This window comes from Muscardinus avellanarius (assembly GCF_963383645.1).
Source record: "Muscardinus avellanarius genome assembly, chromosome: 17".
NCBI classification, from domain to species: domain Eukaryota; kingdom Metazoa; phylum Chordata; class Mammalia; order Rodentia; family Gliridae; genus Muscardinus; species Muscardinus avellanarius.
In genome coordinates this window covers 60,640,894-60,661,521 of record NC_137803.1, presented here as the reverse complement: position 1 = coordinate 60,661,521, position 20,628 = coordinate 60,640,894, and the positions used below count along the sequence as shown (strand labels likewise).

General features: G+C 45.7%; 1 protein-coding gene across 1 annotated transcript in view; it reads left to right on the top strand.

Annotated features, from left to right (window-relative positions):
* The window catches only part of LAMA1 (laminin subunit alpha 1), a gene marked incomplete at both ends in the record, with an annotated part of 143,528 nt that overhangs the window by 45,269 nt on the left and 77,631 nt on the right, over positions 1–20,628 (top strand). The window contains 12 exons of the mRNA XM_080714726.1: positions 444–617; positions 884–973; positions 3,433–3,550; positions 4,623–4,801; positions 6,107–6,212; positions 8,291–8,451; positions 10,639–10,779; positions 13,090–13,263; positions 14,692–14,793; positions 16,606–16,817; positions 17,982–18,093; positions 20,588–20,628. The exon at positions 20,588–20,628 is cut by the window's right edge and continues 70 nt beyond it. Of these exons, the coding sequence (XP_080570852.1) occupies positions 444–617; positions 884–973; positions 3,433–3,550; positions 4,623–4,801; positions 6,107–6,212; positions 8,291–8,451; positions 10,639–10,779; positions 13,090–13,263; positions 14,692–14,793; positions 16,606–16,817; positions 17,982–18,093; positions 20,588–20,628 (1,610 nt within the window). The remainder of the gene's footprint in view (positions 1–443; positions 618–883; positions 974–3,432; positions 3,551–4,622; positions 4,802–6,106; positions 6,213–8,290; positions 8,452–10,638; positions 10,780–13,089; positions 13,264–14,691; positions 14,794–16,605; positions 16,818–17,981; positions 18,094–20,587) is intronic.

Here is a 20,628-nt window from a genome sequence, read left to right as displayed (position 1 = left end):
GAGATAAAACGACAAAAGACGTTCTGAAGCGTCTTTGCATCAGGAGACCCACACCGAGCCCGGTGCGCTTTCACGAGCAGAGATTCACAGTTGGTATGAGGACGGGTGCCATTCCAGCCGACCCTTGGCGTTTGGAACTTGCTTCGGAGAATCCTCAGCCTAATAAAAGATGCTTAACTATCGTCACCATTCCTGGGAGAAGTGTCCTGTTAAAAATGTCCAGAAACCTCAGATAACCAGAATGGATGAGTGCCATAAATTAAAGATGTAAACGAGAATCAGGGGGATTTATGAGTCGCGTGTCAGATTTTTTTCCAGAGCTTCGTTGTTGAGCTTTGATCTCAGATAGTATCATCGCATAGACTGTGCCCTGAAGTTAGACAGCCGGGGCTATATATTTGCACGCCTAAAACAGGTGTTCATTTTTCTGTGCTCGCCGTCAGATTCACACGTCGCTCATCAACGGCAGACCCAGTGCGGACAGTCTTTCTCCCGAGCTGCTGGAGTTCACGTCCGCCCGGTACATCCGCCTCCGCCTCCAGCGCATCAGGACGCTCCACGCGAACCTCATGACCCACCAGGAGCCCAAGGACACCGACCCCATCGTGACCCGACGGGTGGGTGCGCGGCCGGGCCACTGAGAAAGCTTACTTTTTTGCTTTAGGGAAATAATTATTTTCCATTTGCTTGTCTTCCGAATCCCCCCTCCCATTACTGCATCACTATTTTCTCAAACGCATCCTGTATCATTTGTTTCAAATGCCGCCTTAGGTGAAGGTACCGGCAGCATCCTGTCCTTAGGTCCCCTAGCAAAATCCAGGCTCCACAGAGCCAGGGGGTTTTGATTTTACTCTGTAGCATTCTTTTTTTCTTCTTCTTCTAGTTCTTCTATTCAATAAAAGACATTTCTGTTGGAGGGATGTGTATTTGCAATGGCCACGCTAGCAACTGCCTTTTGGATAAGACCACAGAGGTGAGTTCCCGTGTCTTCCAGTTTACTGAAACTTCGGTATAGAACTCGTAGCTATAATATTTTCATTATTATTTTGTATTGAAAAATGTTGAAATGCACAAACTGATGTAGGAACAAAATTAAAAGTTTTCAGATGGCTTAAAGAGTTCTTTTCTTCAACAATTTCATTTTTTTGGTTTGAAGGATATATTTCCAATTAGTCCTTAGTTTTTATTGTGTGTATGTGTGGGGTAAGATACCTCTGACATAATATATAGCATTTTTATATTTATTTGTTTGTTCATTTTGTGGTACTGGAGTTGAATTGAACCAGGATTCTATTTCTGAGCTACACACCCAGTTCTATTTTATATTTATGTTTTTTTTTTTAAAATAGGGTCTCACTAAATTGTATAGGGCCCCTTTAAGCTGCTGAGGCTGGCTCTGAACCTGTGATCCTTCTATCTTAGCCTCCCAAGTACTAGAATTATAAGCGTGCACACCATGCCTCGCTAAAACATGCCATTTAAAACATGTGCAGTTCAAGAATCTTAGGAATTTTGAAGACTCAAACAAAAACCATACACAGTGATAAATCATGTCATAAACTGTATTTATACACCAAGAACTGTGTGTGCAAATATTTGTATCATTCTGAACCTCACTATAATGTTTTATAACAATGAGCCAATAAAGTATTTAAAAATGATAATTCTATAGTAAAAAACAAAGTAGTTATTTATTTATTTATTTATTTATTCATTTATTCATTCATTTATTGGTGGTACTGGGGGTGGAACCCAGGGGCTTTTCTACCTCCAGGCTATACTCCCAGACCTATTTTATACTTATTTGGAAACAGGGTCTCACTAAGTTGCCAAGAGCCTTACTCAGTAGCTGAGGCCGGCTTCCAACATGTACAATCCTCCTGTCTCAGCCTCTCAAGGGCTGGAATTACAAGTGTGCGCCACCGTGCCCAGTTCATGTTTATATTTTATATTATTATATTATTATTATTATTATTATTATTATTATTATTATTATTATTTATTTGGTGGTACTGGGGTTCCTGGAAGCCCTTCTACCTCTGGGCTACACTCCCAGACCTATTTTATATTTTTATTTGGAAACAGGGTCTCTTAAGCCAGCGCGGCTGGCTTCGAACCTGCGCGATCCTCCTGTCTCCGCCTCCCAAGCCCGGGGATTACAAGTGTGTGCCACCATACCCAGCATGTTTATATTTTTTAAAAGAAAGATTCCTAGCCAGACATGGTGGCACACGCTTATAATCCTAGTATTCGGGAAGCTGAGACTGGAGGATTGCAGTTCAGAGACAAATTTCAAATTAAAGAATAAAAACTACGGCAGGGGGTATAGCTTGGAGGTCAAATGCCCCTGGGTTCTATCCCCAGGCTCCGCCCCCCCCCAAAAAAGGAAAGATTTCTCTCTCTCTGCCTTTTCTCCCTTTCCATTTTTGTAATGTGGAACTAAATCAAGGTAAAACGAAGATTTTCTGTTTTAGCATATTAGATAATGACATCACCCCCCTTTCTTTTTTGCTGATGTGGGGATGGAACCCAGAGGCACTCGACCTCCAGATACACCCCCTGTCCTATTTTTTATTCTTTAACCTGAAACAGGGTCTCACTGAGTTGCAAAGGGCCTCACTAAGTATCTGAGGCTGTCTGCCAACCTCCATCCTCCTGTCTCAGCCTCCTAAATGCTGGGATGACAAGCGTGCGCCACCACGCCCGGCTATATCACTTCTTTTTAAATCCATACATAAATCACATCTTATTTCCTTCTAATGTTTGTAGTTGTATGTTATTATTATTACTATTTTTTTTTTTTTTTGGTGGTACTGGGGGTGGAACCCAGAGGCTTTCCACCTCCGGGCTATACTCCCAGACCTTTTTTATATTTTATTTGGAAACAGGGTCTCACTAAGTTGCTGAGAGCCTCACTAAGTCGCTGAGGCTGGCTTCGAACCTGTGCGATCCTCCTTTCTCAGCCTCCCAAGCGCGGGGATTACAAGCGTGCGTCACCACGCCCGGCTTAGTCGTATGTTACTATTGTTACCTATTTGGTGCTAGAGACTGAAGCCAGGGCCTGGTGCACACTGAGCAAGCACTCCACCACTGACCTATACCCCCCAGGATGAATTATTCTGTTATTGATGTGGAAAAATTCATAAATACAGAATTTTATTAATAATGAGGAAATGAGATGCTTTTAAAACACTTTTGCTGGTTAACCAGGCTTTGATTTTGCTTTATCCCCCCTAGTGTCTGTTTGGAACCAGATGATAGGTCTATTCATCCCCAAAACTGAAAAGTGAGAGTCAGTTTTCTGATGTGGTCATGTATCCTCCAACTTGATATTTTGCTACCTACTTGACTGGGACAGGTCTTTTCTTAAATAGAATTACAAAGACTCCTCAGGTAAGGTTTCTGATTGGATTTTGTGTTGTCTTTGTTTAGAGACGGCAGTGCCGCTGTGAACATAACACCTGTGGTGAGAGCTGCGACCGGTGCTGCCCTGGGTACCACCAGCAGCCCTGGAGGCCCGGCACCCTCTCCTCCGGCAACACGTGTGAAGGTGAGCGCGGCACCTGCGAGGGAGGGATGCTCCTCTCCCCGCTGCAGGATTCACGCCTACGGTGCCTGACCGACTTCTCCAGATAACTTGTTTTCTCATAAATTCAAAGAGTGCCTTCATCTGCAGATGGCCTTAGTACAGTTTAAACTATTGCAGGCTAAATGTATCTTTATGAATTTGCTATTTTATCTGAGGTCCCTTTCCCGTATATTCATTTATTATTAATTTGGATTGTGTGTGTGTGTGTGTGTGTGTGTGTGTGTGTGTGTGTGTGTGTGTGATCTCAGGGGCATTCTACCTCCAAGCTACACCACCAACACTTTTTTCTTACTCTCTTTCTCTCTCTCTTTCTTTCTTTCTTTCTTTCTTTCTTTATTTATTTATTTATTTCTATTTTTTGGTACTAGAGATGAAACCTACAAACATTCTATCTCCAAGCTACACCACCAACCCTGTCTTCCTTTCCAATTTTATCTATCTTTATTTCTTTCTTCCTTTCTTTCTTTTTGTTTCTAGAGATAGAACCTAGGGGCATTCTACCTCCAAAGGTACACCACCAACCCACCCTTCCTTCCTTTCTTCCTTCCTTCTTTCCTTCATTCATTCCTTTCTTTCTTCTTTTTTCTATATTCCTTTCTTTTTTCTCCTTCCTTTCTCTCTCTCTTCCTCCCTTCCTTCCTTCCTCCCTCCCTTCCTCCCTTCCTTCCTCTCTTTCTCCCTCCCTTCCTCCCTTCCTTCCTTCCTTCCTCCCTTCCTTCCTTCCTTCCTTCCTTCTTTATATTTTGGTAGTAGAGATGGAACCTAAGGGCATTCTGTTTCCAAACTATGACATCAACTCTTTATTTCTTTATTTTGAAACAAGGTCTCACTAAGTTGCTGAGGCTGGCCTTGAACTTGTGATCCTCCTGTCTTAGCCTCCAATGCACAGGGATTACAGGTGTGCACCACCACACCCAGCTCTGGTTCTAGAATTGTCATTTGTAGTCATGGAGACGTATTCATTTTTAATAAATATCTACTTTCTATGGTGCATATTAGGGGTGTTCATTGAGATGTCAAAATCTTTCCCCAGAATGTAATTGTCACAATAAAGCCAAAGACTGTTACTACGATGAGAATATCGCCAATCAGAACAAAAGCTTGGACACCGCGGGGAGGTTCAGAGGAGGAGGGGTCTGCATAAACTGCCAGCAGAACACCACGGGCATCAACTGTGAGACCTGCGTGGATGGATACTACAGACCACACAAAGTAAGTGTATATTTGCTCCTGGGGCTGGGCTTCCCTGTCTTTTCAGGCAGAAAAGACACTTCGGCAACTTCTGGACTGGAGACACACCTCCTTTCATAATACTTACTTATGTGATCGTTATGTTAATGGTGTCTTTCTTAATACTTTTATTGGTGCATGCAATTATACACCACAGTGCGGTTGAAAATAATCCAGACACGCTTGCACAGCGCACTGGAGTTTCCCTCTGTGCCCCGCCTGCTGCCCCCTCCTTCCACACACACGTTAGTGGCATTGGTAGTGATGCCTTGATATTTGAACACAGCATAATTTGAACTGTTTTCTTCCTCGGCTCCCATTTCCTCCCTCCTCCTCTCCCTCCCGCTGTCTCCTCCCAGTGTTCTGCTTGTCTTTCTCCTTATTTATCTAAACTCCCTTTTATTTATATATGTTTTATTCTGTGGCACTGGGGATGGAACCCAGGGGCATTCTACCTCTGAGCTGCACCCTCAGTCCTTCCTATCTATCTATCTATGTATCTATCTATCTATCTTTCTTTCTTTCTTTCTCTCTTTCTTTTTTTCTTTCTTTCTTCTTTCTTTCATTTTTTTTTTTTTTTTTTTTTTTTTTTGCGGTACTGGGGCTCCTGGAAACCCTTCTACCTCCGGGCTACACTCCCAGACCTATTTTACATATTTTTATTTGGAATAGGGTCTCTTAAGCCAGCAAGGCTGGCTTCCAACCTGCACGATCCTACTGTCTCCGTCTCCCAAGCATGGGGATGACAAGCGCACACCACCACGCCGGCCCCTAAAGCCCTTCTGCCTCCCATTTTCTCACGAGCTTTCACATACGAGAGGGAGCCCGTCCTGCTGTCTTGCTCTAGGCGGGATGCTTGTGCCTCGATCTTTAACTGGACTCTGTTGGCAGTGTGACGTCTGTGCTAACTGAACATGAAGATGCAGCCGCAGGTGTCTGCGGCCAGTCCTCAGCTGGCTCGCTGCGCCTTTGCTACTCGGGTCCTTGGGGAGGTCTGATTATAGGCAGCATGTCCGAGAGACAGCCGGTGGGAGGGCCGGCGGCGGTGACGGGACAGGATGGCGCTCTGCTAAGGGGTCAGCAGCTGTCACCACCCAAAAGAAGTTGAGGGCTTCCTGCCTTGAGGGCACCTTGGTTTCTGAGAACTACACCCCCTTGCCAAGCAAAGTCACATGCAGTAGCCCCATCGTGAATAAAACTTATCTTGTCATCGGTATCACTGTGGGGATTACTGCTCACCACGCTGCTCTTCCTGGGAGGATAATCCGGCAACTTCTGCCTTTTCAGGTTTCTCCTTACGACGACCAGCCTTGCCGTCCCTGTGCCTGTGACCTGGCGGGGTCCCTGGGTCCGGTGTGCATTAAGGATGATCTCCATTCGGACATAAACAAGGGTAAACACGTGATTCATTCTCATACTTGCAATTAATTTTCTTATTTTTGGTGAAAGGACTATTACCATAGTATAGCAATTTTAATACAATTCTTCCTTTATTCTTTTTGTTCACCAAATACTTATAAGGCTCCCGCTTGTAGGTGCATCAGGGAATTTTCTCAAGCCTAGGTATATGTATTTGTACAAGATGGCCCAGGTCCTCGCTCACAGGCAGCACTGAGCCAACAAGCCCAGGGGGAGGCAGTGCTTGGGCGTCCAGCCGACTTAGGAGTCCTGATTGGAGGGAGGGAGGGTGTGGTGGTGACATCTGAGCGGATGCTTGAGCACCTGAGGAAAGAAGAGATGAGGCCAGGGGAAGCCACACGTGGAGCAGACATCGCAGCTGCTGCGCTGCTCTTAGATGTGCTCAGAGGCCTTCTGCCTACATCATCTCGCGGAGCAGGCGGTCCTCCGGGTGACTTTATAAATGTCAGTGCCAGTTCTCTTTCAAAACTGGCAAATGGACTTGTGAATAGAGAGCGCCCTAAGAGGTTGTGTTCATTCAGCTATGTGTGTGACCCCATCACACGCTCAGCCTCTTGACAGTGAAATGGCTCTGGCCAGCGGAATGGAGGTGCCGCACAGAGGGCGGATCACACCTCTCAGTTGCTGTGTACATGTGTCTGCTGAGGGGGACGGGGGAGCCCCACCTGGGTGGTGGTGACAGCTATAAATGATGGGCTTCATTTAAAAAAAACATCATCTGAAGCCGGGCGTGGTGGGCACGCTTGTAACCCCAGCATTCGGGAGGCTGAGATAGAGGATCACGGTTTGCGGACAGCCTCAGCTACTTAGTGAGCCCTTTGCCACTCAGTGAGACCCAGTTTCAAAATAAAGAATAAAAAATAGGGCTGGGAGTATAGCTCGGAGGTAGATTGCCCCTGGGTGGTTCAATCCCAATTACCAAAAAAAAAAAAAATAGGGCTGGAGGTATAGCTCAGAGGTAGAATGACCTTGGATTCCATCCCTAGTACCAAATATATATATATGTATATATGTGTGTGTGTGTATGTATGTGTGTGTGTGTATATATATATACCAATGATTTTATATATATATATATATATATATATATATATATATATATATATCATCTGAGCTGTCCAACATAGCAGAAAAGAAAACATTAAACCCATTCTGTACGCTTATGTTCATTTCTGTGGACCATCTCTTATTTTTCTCAGGTATTTACTTAGGAGTGAAATGACTATTTTCTATGGTAACTTTATGTACAACTACTTATTTATTATGTATGTATGTATGTATGTATGTATGTATGTATGTATGTATGTATGTATTTTTGGTACTGGAAATTGAACCCAGGGGCATTCTCCCTCCAAGCTATACTGCCAGCCCCCACCCCCTTTTTTCTTTTTCATTTTGAAACAGGATCTTGCTAAGTTGCTGAGGCTGGTCTCAGACCTACAATCATCCTGTTTTAGTCTCCCACGTACTGAGATTATAGGCACGCACCACCACTCCTGTATCTGAGTAACTTTTATTTTTTCTTTGCGACACCGAGTATAGAACCCAGGGGCATTCAACCTCTAAGCTATACCCTGTTTTTTATTCTTTATTTTGAAACAGGGTCTCACTAGGTTTCAGAGGGCCTCACTAAGTAGCTGAGGCTGGCTGTGAACCCATAATCCTTCTGTCTCAGCCTCCCAAATCCTAGAATTACAGCCATGCGCCACCACTGTTTCCCAAGGTGACTGCACTTTTTTTTTTTTTTTTTTTTTTGGCCTCCATACTCTGCTTTCTTTCTTTAAACCAGAAACTGGCAAACTCTGGCCCCTGGGCCAAGTCCCCAGCCTGCAGGCTTTGATGAATAAAGCTTTATTAGACCAGAGCTTGGACGTCCCTGGTGTCACATCTGTGGCCAGTCTGAATAGCAGTGGCTGTACTGAAGACTTGCCACGGACTCTGTAGCCCCAAAGCCTTAAACGCTTGCTCTGTGGCCCTTCGCAGAAAATGTTTGCTGACTGTGTTTGAAACCTCTCCTTCCCTGCCTGGTAAATGCTCTCGTCTTCTCCCCAGGGAAGTGGCCCGGCCAGTGTGCGTGTAAGGAAGGTTACGCAGGAGATAAATGCAATCGCTGCCAGTTTGGCTACCGGGGTTTCCCAAACTGTGTTCCCTGTAACTGCAGTGTGGCTGGTAGTGTCAACGATGACCCGTGTGCGGAGCCGTGCGTGTGCAAGGTGAGCATGGCGGTCAGACAGCCCGAGCTGCCTCTGGAGTGACTCCTGGGTGCTGCCGGCTCAAGGATCAGCTCCTGCACAGAGCAGTTGTGTCCAGCCGGTTCCTTCTCCGCGCCCAGAGCCCGGCAGGCCACGGTCAGTTGGCTGCCCTCTGACCCTGGGCTTAGCTGGGGCCTGGTTTTCTGTTTTGGTTTTCTTGAGCCATGATCATCTATATTTTAGAGGCATTTCTGTGACTTCCTCCATAAAACCTAACCATTATCTTGGGCCTTGGTTTCATTCTTCTTTGACATTCTTTTCCAGTTCTGTATTTGGGGCAAACCACATAAATACTAAATTTTCAAAAACACCAATAAAAGAGATTTCCATTAATTTGGATCTCTTTTGTTTTTTTTTTGTTTTTAATACTAAAGATTGAATCAAGGAGTGCTCTACTTCTGAGCTACCTCAGCCCTTTAAAAATAAACTTGGTTTGAAACAAGGTCTCACTAGGTTGCCGAGAGTCTGCTAAGTTGCTGAGGCTGTCCTTTAACCTGGATCCTCTCGTGTCCGCCTCCCAAGAACTGGGATTATAGGTGGGCACCGCCATGTTAGTTATCTTGGGCTTTTCTAAAAGGGAATTGTATAATCAAAGACATGCATCACATGGTACCAGTGATGGGTTTTATTTGGCCACTAATAACAATTTATTCAGCCATTAATAACAATTTCCCTGGTATTTCTAGGATTTCATGTGTGCTTATTCCCATGAAAGCTGAGTCTTACGGAAATGTTGTATGTGACTGAAAACAGTCCTGAGTATTTATGAAGAGGACAGTGACGTGGCGCCCTCAGATTCAAGATGCTGATATAATCAGCATCCCTGGAGGAGGGAAGAAGGCAGACAAAACAGTCCATTTTAACATAACGACCAGGACGGGCGTGCTGGTGCAAGCTTGTAACCCCAGTACTTGGGAGGATGAGACAGGAAGATCCTTCCAGGCCGGCCTCAGTGGCTTAGTGAGACCCTCAGCAACTTAGCAAGACCCTGCTTCAAAATAAAAAATAAATAGGTCTGGGAGTATAGCCCCAAGGTAGAACACCCCTGTGTTCAGTCCCCAGGACTTCAAAACAAACAAACAAACAAAACAAACACACGCACATTATGACTCAAGGAAGCCTGCAATCTTAGTACTAGGGGCGCTGACCTGGGAGGATCACTGCAGGTTCCAGGCCAGCCTCAGCATTCAGCAAGAAGGTTGGGGATAGCTTTGAATAGAATGCCTCTGGATTCAGTGCCCACTACCACACACAAAGAGGGCCGTGCTCTACGATCCCCGGCCTTGTGCTTTGCTACAAAATCTAGTAGTCATTATCTTAAATAATCTGTTCTGGAAATAAAGGTTTCATGAGGTTTCACATGTACATTGAACATTTACTATTTAACTGTCTTTGGGGATTGCCAAATTCAACAACAACAACAACTACTACTACTACTACTACTACTACTACTACTACTACTTCTCCTCCTCCTCCTCCTCCTTCTCCTTCCCCTTCCCCTTCCTTCTCTCCTCTTCCTCTTCCTCCTCATTTTTCTTCCTCCTCCTTCTCCTTCTCCTTCTCCTTCTTTTTCTCCTCCTCCTCCTCCTCTTCCTCCTTCTTCTTCCCCTTCCCTTCCTTTCCTCCTCCTCTTCCTCTTCCTACCCTTCCCCTTCCCCTTCCTTCTCTCCTCTTCCTCTTCCTCCTCATTCTTCCTCCTCCTCCTCTTCCTCCTCCTTCTTCTTCCCCTTCCCTTCCTCTCCTCCTCCTCCTCTTCCTCCTCCTCCTCCCCTTCCTCTTCCCCTTCCCCTTCTCCTTTCCCTTCCCCTTCCCCTTTCTCCTTCTCCTCCTCCTCCTTCTCCTTCTCCTTCTTTATACTGGGAATAGAACCCAGGGTCATTTTACCCCCAAGCTACATCCCCAGCCCTATTTTTTATTCTTTATTTTGAAACAGGGTCTCACTGAGTTGCAGAGGGTCTCACTAAGTAGCTGAGGCTGTCTGTGAACCGCGATCCTCCCGTCTCAGCCTCCCGAGTGCTGGGATCACACGCATGTGCCACCACGCCTGGCTGCCAACTTCTCTTCTTGTTGCTATCACGTGTATGTCATTTCCTTCGCTCTGTCTGGACACCTCAGTCTTACTAAATAATGTTTTCTTATAACTTGTAGAAAAATGTTGAAGGGCAGTACTGTGACCGCTGCAAGGCAGGATTCTACAACCTGAAGGAAGCAAACCCCCAGGGCTGCTCGGAGTGCTTCTGCTTCGGTGTCTCCGTGGTCTGCGACAGCCTCTCCTGGCCCCTCGCTCAGGTGAGAGGCAGCGGGTGTGGCCGGGCCCTCAGCAACTTGCCTCAGTGAGCTCCACCCCTGCGACCAGGAGAAGAGACAGCCGACCACTCCTGTCCCCTTGGCATGACAGCAGCCCGGGTCCAAGGCACCTGAACCCTCAGAGTATCTCCGACCCTCCTAAGTGAGGTGTTCGGTCCCATGTACACATTCCCGTTGAAATAAGATGATGGGGTGCCGCAGAATATGCCCTAGTTTCACTTCTTCTGAGGGGAAAGAGATGGGGTGGGGAGGGGAGATCTCACCCCTCGGTCCCCATTGGCAACCATGACCTGGCTCGACAAAACTTCCCATCGAGGAAGCCAGAGCGTGGGGTGCAGTCCACTGGCAAGGGCGGAAACAGTAGCAGGCGGTGCATGGGGTTGGGGCCGCCGTTGTTATGGGAACAGGGAGTTCTGGGGACAGGAGTGAACTGGATCCGATGGTGAGGCACCCTGTGATGCTGGAGGGGGAGGAGCGCCAGGCTCCGGCTGACCTGGGGACTGCTGTGGCTACCAGGCTGGTGGAAAGCTTGCTGTCCCTGTGTAGGTAATGAATTGGTCGTCTAGGGCGGAGAGGATGCTGTTATATGTTTTTATCATTTGGGTAAAAAGCAGAGGCAACAAAGTTAGGGGGGGCGTCAGAGTTAGCAAAAGACATTTAATTAACACATGCTCGGACTGAATATCCCTTACATCAGATGCTGGGTCCCAGAACTGTTTGGACGTTAGGCGTTTTCAGATGGAATATTTATTTTATATTCCTGCAAATGGTTATACATGAGATATACTATGTTAGGACCCAAGCCTAAGCCCAGATTTTATTTTATGTTTTTAGATATATTTCATACATTTAGCCTGCAGGTCATTTTATTCAATATTTTTAGTGTGCCTATATTTTGTTTTTTGATTTATATATTAATTGGTACTGGGGATTGAGCCCAGAGGACTTCTCCTTCCAAGTTTGATCCCCAGCCCTGTTTTAGGTTTTACTTTTGAAACATGGTCTTTCTCGCCAAGTTGCTGAGACTGGTCTCGAACCTGCAATCCTCCAGTGTCAGTCTCCTGGGAACTGGGTTAAAGGTGTAGGGCACCGTGCCCGCTAGGGAACCTGCAGTTTAATTCTGACCTGTCACATGAGGCCAGGGTGGAACTCTCCCCTAGTAACTTCATGTTGGTGCTCAAGAAGTTTGGTTTTGGGAGAAGAATTCCAGATTTGGGATTAAGGGTATCAAATTTTTTGCCATTAAAAAAAATCAAAAGCCAAGTATAGCGCTACATACCTGTAATCTTAGCATATGGGGAGCTAAAATAGGAGGATCTCAGGTTCAAACCCAGCCTCGCCAACTTAGAATCTCAGCACCTTAGTGAGGCCTTGTTTCAAAATAAAATATAAAAGGGGGAGCACGGTGGTGCACACCTGTAATCCCAGTACTTGGGAGGTTGAGGCAGGCAGATCTCATGTTCGTGGCCAGCCTCAGCTGCTTAGTGAGGCCCTCTGCAACTTAGACCCTGTTTCAAAATAAAGAATACAAAATAAGGATGGGGGTATAATTTGGAGGTAGAATGCCCTTCGGTTCTATCCCCAGTACAAAGAAAGAAAGAAAGAAAGAAAGAAAGAAAGAAAGAAAGAAAGAAAGAAAGAAAGAAAGAAAGGAAGGAAGGAAGGAAGGAAGGAAGGAAGGAAGGGTCTAGGGAGTAGCTTTCCCCAGTACCAAGAAAGAAAGAAAGAAAGAAAGGAAGAAAGAAAGAAAGAAAGAAAGAAAGAAAGAAAGAAAGAGAGAAAGAAAGAGAGAGAGAAAGAAAGGTCTAGGGAGTAGCTTTCCCCAGTAGAAAGAAAGAAAGAAAGAAAGAAAGAAAGAAAGAAAGAAAGAAAGAAAGAAAGAAAGGTCTAGGGAGTAGCTTTCCCCAGTACAAAGAAAGAAAGAAAGAAAGAAAGAAAGAAAGAAAGAAAGAAAGAAAGAAAGAAAGAAGGAAAGAAAAGTCTAGGGAGTAGCTTGGAGTTAGAATGTCCCTGAGTTTAATCCCCAATACCCCCTCCCCCGAAAAATCTAAAATCTTCCTGGTCTTCATGGCTTTCCTCCTGTATTTCCTAACTATCAATATGATTGGAGATAGATATGACTCGCTCTCAGGGTCTCCTAGCCCTTTGACACGTGTGATAACTCTGTTGACTTTGACCCTAGCTAAGTTTTCTGGTCTGTCTCTTCATTGGGAAAATATTTGCATTGGGGTTCATGACATCTAAGGTAACTTTTGTTTCCTATTCTACAATTCTTGGCTTCATTTTTTTAAGGTGAAGAATATGTCTGGGTGGATGGTCACCGACTTGGTCAGTCCCATTAATATCTGGCCACAGCAGGAGGTGCTGGAAGGCCGTCTTCAGCTCCACGTCAACAACACGGCTGTCCTGCAGAGACTGGATCCCAAGTACTACTGGTCCGCCCCCGAGGCCTACCTCGGAAACAAGGTTCGTGTGTCTGGAAGTAATGATGTCTCAGGTGCGGGTCTCAGAGAGCAGTGAGGGGAAACTCGCTGTTGTTGGTGTTTTAAGCAATCTCATTGTTCAGCCGAGTTTGGAAAGAGCGTTTCACAACCTTTACCTTGTGTCTGACACTTTGGGTCTTTCTGACCCTTCTTTGAATGTTGACCATATTCCAGTATGAGCCCCTGTTCTTCTTGGCCCCGTTCCTGTGCAGTGCATGATGTGAACTCTTGTCCTCTTCCTGTCCTGGCCTCTCTTCTCTCCACCGGTCCTGGGGTCAGTTGGACCTTTATGCTGTGTTGAGCTCGGGTCTACTTTGTCCAGCCAGCTGTAAACGCAGACCAGCATCCTATGCTGCGGCAGGTGCCTGGCCCGTAGCGAACACTCAGGGAAGCCCCCTCAAAGGGGTACTATCTTTTCCCTCCATTTAAATATCAGGATGGGCTGCTGCTCATAGAAGGCTCACAGACAGAACTGACAGAGACTTTCTGTTGTAAGTTTAAGGGCAAAATGATTTACATTGTGGAAGGTTGGTGCCTAGGACCGGACCTTCCCTGCAATGACATGTTCCTGGTCTCTCTCACTAAGTCATCGTGCGTGTCCCCCTCCGGACCCTGATGCTATCAGCAAACACATTTGCCAATAACACTGTAGCCCAGTGGGTGTAGTTCCCTGCTCCTTGGGAGTTTGTTTTAGGATAACGGTACACTTTCTTAGTGGTCTTGCAGCTTGGCAAGCTTCTAGTTAGTTTCATGATTGGATTTTCTAACTTGTGTATATTTACAAGAAGCGCTCGTTTTTTTTTTTTTTAATGAGTGTTTCCTTAGCAAATTATAACTACAGAACATGTACTTCATTCAGAATAGATCTTATCACCAGAGATTAATGCATTTTTCTCTTGAAACCACATGTCCAGTGTTATGATTGCAAAATTGTATTCTGAATCTTGTATTGTCCTGAAGCCCCCGTAAGGAAGAGACTCGAGTTTGCATTAGAAAACAATTGATTAGGAAGAAATCTTTCTAGTTTTTTTTTTATTGTAACATGTTGTTACAGGCAGCACAACCAAGCCAAAATGTTGAAATTGCAGTCATGGGTCCGACTCGCCACCCCCAAATTATCTCAGTAACATCCTTGTCTGTTGCATGACTAACAGCAGTGGGCAGCCAGTTGCCTCGGGGTCTGGAAGGAGTGAATTTTTCCTCTGGGCATTTCATGCTTAGGCTCCAGTTTGAGCGATGCGGATTAAAAAGAATTCCTATGCTCTGTTTTCCCTGTTCTTGATGTCGGTTTCTTTCCACATGGGCCTGGGGGGCCTGCTGTCTGGCTGTTCCAGAGGATCTTAGCCTCGTGCTGTCTTCCTCGGGGCTGCGGCTGTTTACCCCAGTGCTCACTCTCTCTGGACCATTGCAGCTGACTGCATTCGGCGGCTTCCTGAAATACACGGTGTCCTACAGTGTCCCGGTGGAGGCAGCGGACAGTGACCTCATGGCTCATGCTGATGTCGTCATCAAGGTGACTGAGCTGGGGCTGCTTTTTCTGGGGCGCTTCGTGCTTGGCGTGGTAACAGTTTGAAAGTGGTGAGGTGTGTGTGTGGCCGGGTTGTCATCCATGGCTTTGTGTGCACCCGGGACCCTGTCTGAGAGCCCTCTCTGGAGTCGGCTCAAGACAGCTGTACCTGACCCTTCACTTTTAAAAGGGAGATAAAAAGCTGGGAATGGTGGCGCACAATTGTAATCCCAGCATTCGGGAGGCTGAGACAGGAGGATCCAGGTTTGCAGACAGCCTCAGCTACTTAGTGAGCCCTTTGCAACCCACTGGAACCCTGTTTCAAAATAAAGAATACAAAATAGGGCTGGGGTATAGCTCAGAGGTAGAATGCCCCTGGCTTCTATACTTGGCACCAAAAATATAAATAAATAAATAATAAAAAGTAAAAGGGAGATAAGGAAATCCGGGATGGTGTTGTACCCCTGTAATCCAAGCACTCAGGAGGCTAAGATAGGAAGATTGCAGGTTCGAGGCCAGCCTCAGAATGTTAGTGAGGACTTCTGCAACTTATTGAGACCCTGTTTCAAAAGAATGTAGGGATGGGGATGTAGCTCAGAGGTACGATGCCCTTGGGTTCAATCCCCAGTACCACCAAATAAAAAGAAAAAGATAAAAAAGGGAGATAGGATTGGGATGTGGCCCAGTGGTAGAGGACTCCCCAGCTTGGCCCTGTGTTCCATCCCAGCACCACACACTCACACACACACACACACACACACACACACTCACACTCACACACACACTCACACACTCACACGCACATGCACACTCACACACACACTCATACGTACACACTCACACACACACACACACACACACACTCTCCCGCCTTCATCCTTGCTCTGGCACCGGCGGCACACTCGGGTTTTCGTCTCCATCACTATTTCCCCTCGGGTGACACGCACCTCCACGTCCACTCTGAGCAGTCAGAAACTAGAGGTAAATCACTTTTGTTAATGGCAGTTTTATAAAAAGTCGGAGGTTTATTTACTCCGTGTGTGTGTATGTGTGTGTGTGTGTGTGTGTGTGTGTATGTGTGTGTGTGTGTGAGTTGCTAGGGATTGAACCTAGGGCTTTCTACCTCCAAGCTACAACCCCAGATCTTTTTTTGAAACAGGCTTGCTCAGTGGAGGAGGCTGGCCTTGAACCCACAATTCTCTTGTTGCAGCCTCCCTACTACTGGAATTGCGGGCGTGTGCCATAGCGCCCTGCTTTGGGCTCATACAGTTTCTACTTCTGTTCCATTGTTGTTGCTGTTGTTGTTGTTGTTGTTGTTGTTGTTGTTGCATAACTGGGGATGGAGCCCAGGGGCACTCTACCTCTGAGCCACACTCCAGCCCTATTTTTAATTCTTTATTTTTGAAACAGGGCCTCACTAAGTAGCTAAGGCTGGCTGCGAACCACAATCTTCCTGTCTCATCCTCCCAAATTCTGGGATTACTGACATGAGTCACCAAGGACTTTTATTGTTTAGTTGAAGGTTAGGCACACGGATGTGCTGCTTTGATGAGACCCTGAGCCAGGGTGTGGCTTTGCTCCTCTCCCAAGCCCCCAGAAAAGCGCATTTTTTTTGTGTGGTTGAAATCCCCCTGAAAGGAGCCCAACTCAACACCTTTCCTCTGGTAATTCTGGATTAAGAATTATGCATACCATGTCACGTTGGCTGCCAAAACCTAGTCACTAATAAGAAGCCATGTCGTTGGGTGCAGACTTTGATTTTATTTTGTGGTCATTAAACTCAGTTACAATTGTCTGTCCTCTCTTTGTTACCGCTAGGGAAATGGACTGACCATCAGCACCCAGGCGGAGGGCCTGTCCTTGCAGCCCTATGAGGAGCACTTCAACATGGTCAGACTTGTGCCCGAGAACTTCCGAGACGTCAATAACAAGAGAGAGATCGACCGCGACCAGCTGATGACAGTCCTCGCCAACGTGACGCACCTCTTGATCAGAGCCAGCTACAATTCTGCAAAGATGGCTCTTTTCAGGTATGTATTGAAGTGGGAGGAAAGTAGACAGTGAAAATAACTTAGTCTTGTCTTTATTATTATATATTATAAGCTTAATTCATTTTATATTTTGTATAATAAGGACCCAGTAAAACAACTAGTTGTATTAGTGTGTGTGTGTGTGTGTGTGTGTGTGTGTGTGTGTGTTACTAGAGATTGAACCCAAGGATGTTCTACAAGTGTATATACCGCCAGCCCTATTTTATTTTTTATTTGGCAACATGGTATTGTTAAGATGCCGTGGCTGGCCTGGAACCTGTCATCCTCCTACCAGCCCCCCAAGTACTGGGATTACAGACATGTGCCATCATTTGGGGCTAAATTCATTTTTAAAATGTAATTTTAAGCCGGGTGTGATGGTGCATGCTTATAATCGCAGCATTTGGGAGGCTGAGAGAGGAGGATCCAGGTTGGCGGCCAGCCTCAGCTATTTAGCGAGGTCCTCCTCAACCTGGTGAGACCCTGTTTCAAAATAAAGAATAAAAACTAGGGATGGGGATGTAGCTCAGAGGTAGAATGTTCCTGGGTTCAATCCCCAGCACCACACCCAAAAATAATGTAATTTCATTGAAGATGTGAAGCTAGTTATTGGTGGCAAATGTATCCAGTAGGAGACAGACCTGGCTTTGAGCTCAGAAACTCACAGGGGTATTTGCAAGAAACGCCTGATGAATGAACAGTTGCCTGGACCGTCACATCACGTTCTCCCTCTTGGCGTTAATGGCCATGGGTTGCAGTGTTTAGCTAATGTGTCCATCCCTGGTCATTAGCTCCAGAAACTCAATTACTGGCAGTGCCTGGCCAGCATAAAAGTCGATTGCTGCTAAGGCAGAGACGCTGTAGCTCCATCAAGGATAATCTCTGTATCCCTGAGATCACCGAATGGGGGACCTCTTGAAGTGCTTTATCGCCTAACAGGCAGCACCAGACCTTTCCCACGGCAGTCCGTGGGCAATGGCGCGTCTTTGCAGCAAATGCTGGAGGAGATTCCAGGGCTCAGTGATGGCTCCCGTGAGTGTATTGGGGAAATCTTCAGCTACTTACAAAAACCACAGGACCGTTTTCCTTGAGCTGTGAGACATCACTGGGCTGTGCGTTGCCCTCTGCAAGCAGGTACTTCATAAAGGCCCTGTCTACTCGTAGGTTGCATTCTGTCTCTCTGGATGTAGCGAGCCCCGGTGCTGTCGACCTGGCCGTGGCCACCGATGTGGAGCGCTGTGAATGCCTACCAGGCTACACCGGCTTATCCTGCGAGGTACCGCTCTGTCTCTGCTGCCTCTACCTTCTGTTCTTCCCTGGGCAAGAGGGTGCGCGGGAGTGGTTGTAAGGATGCACGGCTAAATTTGACCATTAGAAACCTAATGTTGGGTTCAGCGTTTATTGGATTATTGGAATACTAGAAGTCACATTGTTTAAAGAAATGGATTCGTCTGCCAGGGTGGGCTCTGGGACACCTGGAAATACCTGACTTCATGCAGCTCTTTGACCTCAGTCAACAGCCAACTTAAAATACGCATGGCAGATTATGAATTCCTAAAGAGGATGGAACTTGATCATTTGAACATTTACAATCGCCTGCACAAGACCAGGATAGCTTTAACCAAGCCAGACTCATTTTGGAACCTTCTGTGACCTCTGGCTGTTGGATTTAAGTGAGCTCTCCTCGCACATAAAGTACAGGTTGGGCATTTTTAGATTGAACCAACTATGTGTTGAGAATACTCCAAAAAAAAGAAAACATTTTGCAAAGTTCAGTAGTGCACACCTGTAACTCCGGTACTTGGGAGGCTGAGGCAGGAGGATCACAGATTTGAGGTCAAGCCTCAGCAACTTCTCAAGGCCTTCAGCAACTCAGTGGGTTCTGCTTCAAAATAAAAAATAAAATGTGGTTGGTTGTGTAGCTCAGAGGTAGAACACCCCTGAGTTCAATTCATAGCACCATAAGAAAAAAAAAAGGTGTAGTGTTATTTGCATGTAACCTGTGCACATCTCTGGTATACTTTATATTATTACTTCTAGATAACTTATTATATCTAATACAGCGTAAGTGCTATGCAAGTAGTGGTTATGCAACATTGTGTAGGGCCTAATGATAAGGAAAATGCCAGCCCCTGTCCAGCACAGGTGTATATTATATTCGTTCCATGGCTCCTTGAACCCATAGATGAGGGTATAGAGGATCTAGAGGGCTGACTATATACATTTGCAAGTGTTTTTATTAAGCAGAACTCAGCCTTTAATGCTCAGAAGCTTACTTAAGGAGTCAGGCAGGGGTGAAATTCTCTCCCTCTGGGCTGACACACACTCAGCGCTCACTTGCAGAGTCCTGCTCCCAAAAGGTGCACACTTGGCGGAGGTGTTTAGGGGACTTTCACAGTGTCTGCGTGCGAGTATTTACATATCATTACCATATTGCTTAAGGATTATTTTTTTGTGATCATTATTTTTTATATTCTTTTATTGTTGCAATGTAACTACATGTCATAGTGAGACTTAAACTGGTACAGGCATACATGCACACAGTACTTGATACATTTTCCTAAGACATTGGATGCTCTCCCTAATGTGCTGAGGCTACAGAGAAAATGGGTCAGAGGAGGAACTCTAGAAAAAGAAGGAGAAACTATTGTTGGGCAAATAAGGCAACCTAACTGAGGGGATGGGAGAGGGGAAGAGAGAAATCCTCTAATGTACGTGATGTACATTAACAAACATGTCAAAGTCAATCACTGAGCCAAACATGAGAAGGAGGGAGGGCGAGGGAATGGGGTGGGAATCAAGGAAGGACTAATTGAGTGATGTGTGCATGTGTGCCTCCACCATCTGGTACTCTATTAAGATGTACGATTACAACGCACCAATAAAAACATTTTTAAAAAGTATTTAAAATAATCGAGCAAATCTCAGCCCCTCTTCCCAGACCCCATGGAAGGGGGATGCTGACTTCAAATTAATCATTCCAAAGTCTGCCCTTTAGAGAATTTTGTCTCCTAGATCCCTGGGCAGCTGGCTGTGGATGTGGTCTTAGAGGAATGAGTGCCTGACTTTGAACTGTTCCCCGACACACTACCACTTTGTATCTGTCTGTGTCTCACATTTTATATCTGTAGAGCAGAGATACAGGAGGTTGGATGGACTGCTGTGTGGGGGTGGCTCCTCTGACCCTCCCCGAAGGGAATCAGTGTCCTTGAATACGCTCTGGGTTAGCCCACTGAAAGCCACCTGGAATGTCGACTCAGTAAAACTGGTGCCATGGCCTCGATGTGGGCTTGAGCGCACACACTGTATGATGGCAGCCTTTTGGGAATCTCAAGGCTAGGGTAAAAATGAAGCTGAGACGGCAAAAGTCTTGATGGAAAATGGCCAGAGGGAATCACATCATTTCTAGATTAGAAAAGTTACAATAAGTTGTCACTGAGCTGTAGCTGACACGTGCATGGCCACTAAATTTGTGTGTGTGTGTGTGTGTTTCCACCTCCGAAATGCAGCACGGAACTGGATTTTGGTGTAGTTTCCCAGCTTGGTAAGTTGACTGCAAACATTTGAATTGCACACTTGAAATGGGTGAATTTGATGGCATGTAAATGATAGCGTGATGAAAACATTCTTAAAAAGGAGAAGAGGAAATACATTTCTCTGCTCATGGAAAATCAAGCACTTTGGCTTTCTTTATTCAGTTGATTGGAAAGAGGATGACTTATAATATGTGCAAAGTCCCCTTCACAAATACACCCTTCCTTCTTTTGCAGTCCTGTCTCCCCGGCTATTATCGTGTGGGTGGAATTCTCTT